This window comes from Centruroides sculpturatus, unplaced genomic scaffold, assembly GCF_000671375.1.
Source record: "Centruroides sculpturatus isolate CEXI.00-Female unplaced genomic scaffold, Cexi_2.0 scaffold45, whole genome shotgun sequence".
Classification (NCBI taxonomy): Eukaryota; Metazoa; Arthropoda; class Arachnida; order Scorpiones; family Buthidae; genus Centruroides; species Centruroides sculpturatus.
In genome coordinates, this window is record NW_019384310.1 from 423937 (window position 1) to 427731 (window position 3795).

The window sequence follows — 3795 nt, forward strand, 5'->3', positions numbered from 1 at the left end:
AGTGATAATACTGTAATTAATTTCGTTAATTTTTTACAGTTTTGATTTTACTTCTAGGACTTTTTAGACGGCCAGATGGTTAAGCGGTTTAGATATCAGCCTACAGCTCTCGAAGGCTTTTTTTTTAACTCCACCCTGTAGGCACTAAGACGGCCTCTTTTAGCAAGCCCATTATGGGTCTGGCCAAGCCCACAATGGAGCGATCGAGTAGTGGGAAACGGAGCCCGAAATATCCGGACGAACCATCACCTAAAAAATTTCTGAGGCTTTTTCGATCGATCTGGATTCGATTCCGTCCCCAGAGCGATAGGCCTCCACTTTGACCGTACTGGTCGAGTCGAAAACCCAAGGAATTTTCCGTGGGCTTCTGTCCCAGACGTGTCAAATTTTCCCCACAACCCGGCTCCAGGCTAAACCCGCAATGGACTTGATAAAAAGTACCAATAGAAGGGAAAGAGTGAAAAATGGAGATCTTTTAATCAAACTCAATATGGGTTTGGCCAGGCCCGCGATAGGGCATCGGGTAGTGGGAGACGAGGCCCCTATCACTCGAAAAATTCGTGGGGTTTTTCGACCCGTTCGGATTTACTTTCCGAATTCCAGAGGTAAGTTAATACTTCAACTGCTCAGCCATCCGGCCATCAGTGAATATTGCTTATGTTCATAGAATTTATTAGATTTATTATAAAAGTTATCGATCGCATGCGATTGTTGTTCTTAGAATTTTAGACTGACTACTTAATAATTATCTTCAATCACTGCTGCAAAGTAATGGATTTTTCTATTGTCATAAAGGATTTGGGTTCAAATTCTAGATCCGAGCTTCATGATTTTACCATTTGTATTGGGATGCAGTTTCATATTCACTTTTTTTATAGACGAGTTCACTGCTGTATTGAATAAAATCGAGACAATGCAACACTACTTTGTCTACATAATAAATCCAGCTTATCAGAATTCTATTCATTTCATTTGTTTTACGTCTTCCGTAATTAGAGGAACTGCTTTCGTGCCAAGCCCACAAGACAATCGGGCGTTGAGGGGCGGGGTGGGACTTAACTATATCAAACCATCCACGAAAAATTCTGAGAGTCGCTTTTCAGATAGATATTTTTTTTGGAAATTTATATTTGATTTTCGACTTTTATATTCAAAAGCATAATTAAAATAGTGACGTTTTAAGCAAAGATTAAAAATATTCCAATTTTTAAAAATTTAAAATTTGTATCAATTCTTAGAAGCGCCACTCGACGTCGAAATCAAAAGTAACGTGTGCTGCCATTATTATTCAGTGTTAAAATTGAAAATTCTTTTACCGGTTGCTTGGTTAGAAGGAAAAGTAAGGGAAATTAGTTTTAAAAATGGATAACGTGGAGAAGCTGTATCAGAACTACGATATATTAGCAGATGCCGAAACTAAAGGTAAGGCGGCAGACTTTGAACAGAAATATTTAGAGATATTGGAAGCAGTTAAAGGATCGAGTAATGAAAAGCGATTGGCATCTCAATTCATTTCTCGTTTCTTTAAGAATTATCCACATTTATCAGACAAGTCAATAGATGCTCAATTAGATTTGTGTGAAGACGACGACGTTGCAATTCGTAAACAAGCTATCAAAGATTTACCGAGTTTCTGTAAAGATAGAAAGGAATATGTTCCAAAAATAGCCGACGTCTTGGCCCAACTCCTTGCCACCGATGATTCTACGGAACTATCCGTAGTCCACCAGTCTCTAATGAGCTTGTTCAACGTCGATGCCAAAGATACTTTCGGTGGTCTGTTTTCGCAGATAAATGCCGGAGAAGAGATCGTTCGAGAAAGAGCCATCAACTTTCTGGGCGGTAAGGTGAAGTCGTTGCCCGGCGACGTGCTTACCAGAGACGTAGAAGATTATTTGTTTCAAGAATGCAAAAAGGTGTTCGAAGACATCACCGGTGAGGAATTTGTCACGGTTATGGGTATGCTGTCGGGCTTAAAGATGGCCAAGACCGTCGGCGGACAGCAGCTTTTGGTCGAAATGATTGCGGAACAGGCCGGTTTCGAAAAAGATTTCGATCGCGGCGACACCGACAGCGTCGATAGACTCGTCCAGTGTATCCGTCAGGCTCGGCCGTACTTTTCGCCTTTTGTTAGTTCCGGCCAATTCGTGCATTACGTGTGCTTCCAGGTGCTACCCGTGTTGTCCGAGTTGCCGCCTCTACAAGAAGGCGTAGATGTTGCGTTGGAGATTTTGAAATTGTTGGCTGAAATGTCGCCGTTTGCTAATAACATGGAAGATACTCCTAAATGTTTGGAAATGGTTTATAAGAGATTATTGGAATATATGCCCTTACCTCCATCCGACGAGACGATTGAAAAATCTACGGAAGAACCGTCTCTTCAGTTGTCGCACGTAGAATGTTTGATGTTTGCCTTTCATCAGCTTGCTAAACGATATCCGGAATTCTTAACTGCCGAAGAAAATGCGGAGAGATTACGTGATCTGAAGCTCAGATTACAATACTTAGCAAGAGGTATTCAGGGTTATATTAAAAAATTGAAAGAAGCTTTACACGGTAAAGTAGGAAGTGAGCTGAAGACGGAGGAAAATAAAATAAAAGTTGTTGCACTACGCACCACTTCTAACATCAATACGTTAATTAAAGATTTATTTCATAATCCGCCTTCTTACAAGAGCACAATAACACTATCGTGGAAACCACCCAGCAGTAGTTCGGGTGGCATCAACATATCAGATACTATAAAAAGAAAAAATAAAACACCCATTACGTATGACGAATCTGCCGAAATAAAAAAAACAAAAGGAGAGCGAGAACTTTATAGCCCACCGAGTGGAAAATATAGTACGAATGTGAAATTTCCCAGTCCCAATCGAGGACGAGGATACGGTTACAGAAGAGGAAGAGGAAGATATTAATTTGTTTTAATGTAAAAAAATCACAATATATCAAATTTGTCATCAAATTGACTTTAGTTTTTCATTTGCATCTCAAGGACAGACATTTGAATTTGTTAAGTTTAATTCTAATTTTGTACTTTCACCAATTCGATATTTGTATAAAAAATACTTCATTAACATTAAAGGTATTTGACTCAGTTAAGTGTAATTTAATCTTTAAATTTTAAATTCTTTATATATAATACATGTTTACAGCTGTAATTTTTAGAAATCTTGTTAAATTTAACTTAAAAATAATAAAATCTAGGATATAAATATAATCATTTTAGTATATAATTTAATGAGGGAACCTAAAGGATCTTGTGAACTGGAAAAGTTTTTCACTTGAAACATTCAGTAACTTAATGTGACATCATCAACTTAATATATATTTTTTAATTCCATCAATTGAAGATAGTTAAAACCAGAATTATAAAAATTTTTCTAATGTAGATTATCTAAAATTATTACATTTTCTTTAATAAAATTATATTTAATATAAAAATTGATAGTTTAATTTATATTTTTTTTTTCTTTTTTTTTTTAAAAAAAGTTTAATTTATATTTTAAACTGTGTATACATACAGTCGAGTCCGCATAAGTCGACACTCCAAGGGGAAGTAAAAATGTGTCAAGTTATCCGATATGACGACTAAAACGAAGTTAAAAAAAAACAACAACTACAATTAGGAAAATACTGTACAGCAGTGCTTTTTACAGTACATGCAATGTATCTCTCTGAACATCCATCACTGGCACTGAAGTTGGTTTCTACTCCGAGTACCCCAGCGATTTCCATCGCTGTTTGTTTCAGTACCGGTCCCGAAACAGGAAGATTCGATGAACGAATTTGCTT

The 3795-nt window shown here is 37.1% G+C and overlaps 1 protein-coding gene across 1 annotated transcript; it reads left to right on the top strand.

The window, feature by feature from the left end:
- The first annotated feature begins 1229 nt into the window (after positions 1–1229).
- LOC111621266 (apoptosis inhibitor 5-like) lies at positions 1230–3391 on the top strand. The gene has a single exon (XM_023363352.1). The coding sequence runs from the start codon at positions 1362–1364 to the stop codon at positions 2916–2918; it is 1557 nt and encodes a 518-aa protein (XP_023219120.1). The 5' UTR covers positions 1230–1361; the 3' UTR covers positions 2919–3391.
- Positions 3392–3795: the final 404 nt, after the last annotated feature.

What these genes read in the sequence shown, in the direction of transcription:
- LOC111621266 (XM_023363352.1), top strand. Translation starts at nt 1,362, where the DNA reads ATGGATAACGTGGAGAAGCTGTATCAGAACTACGATATATTAGCAGAT.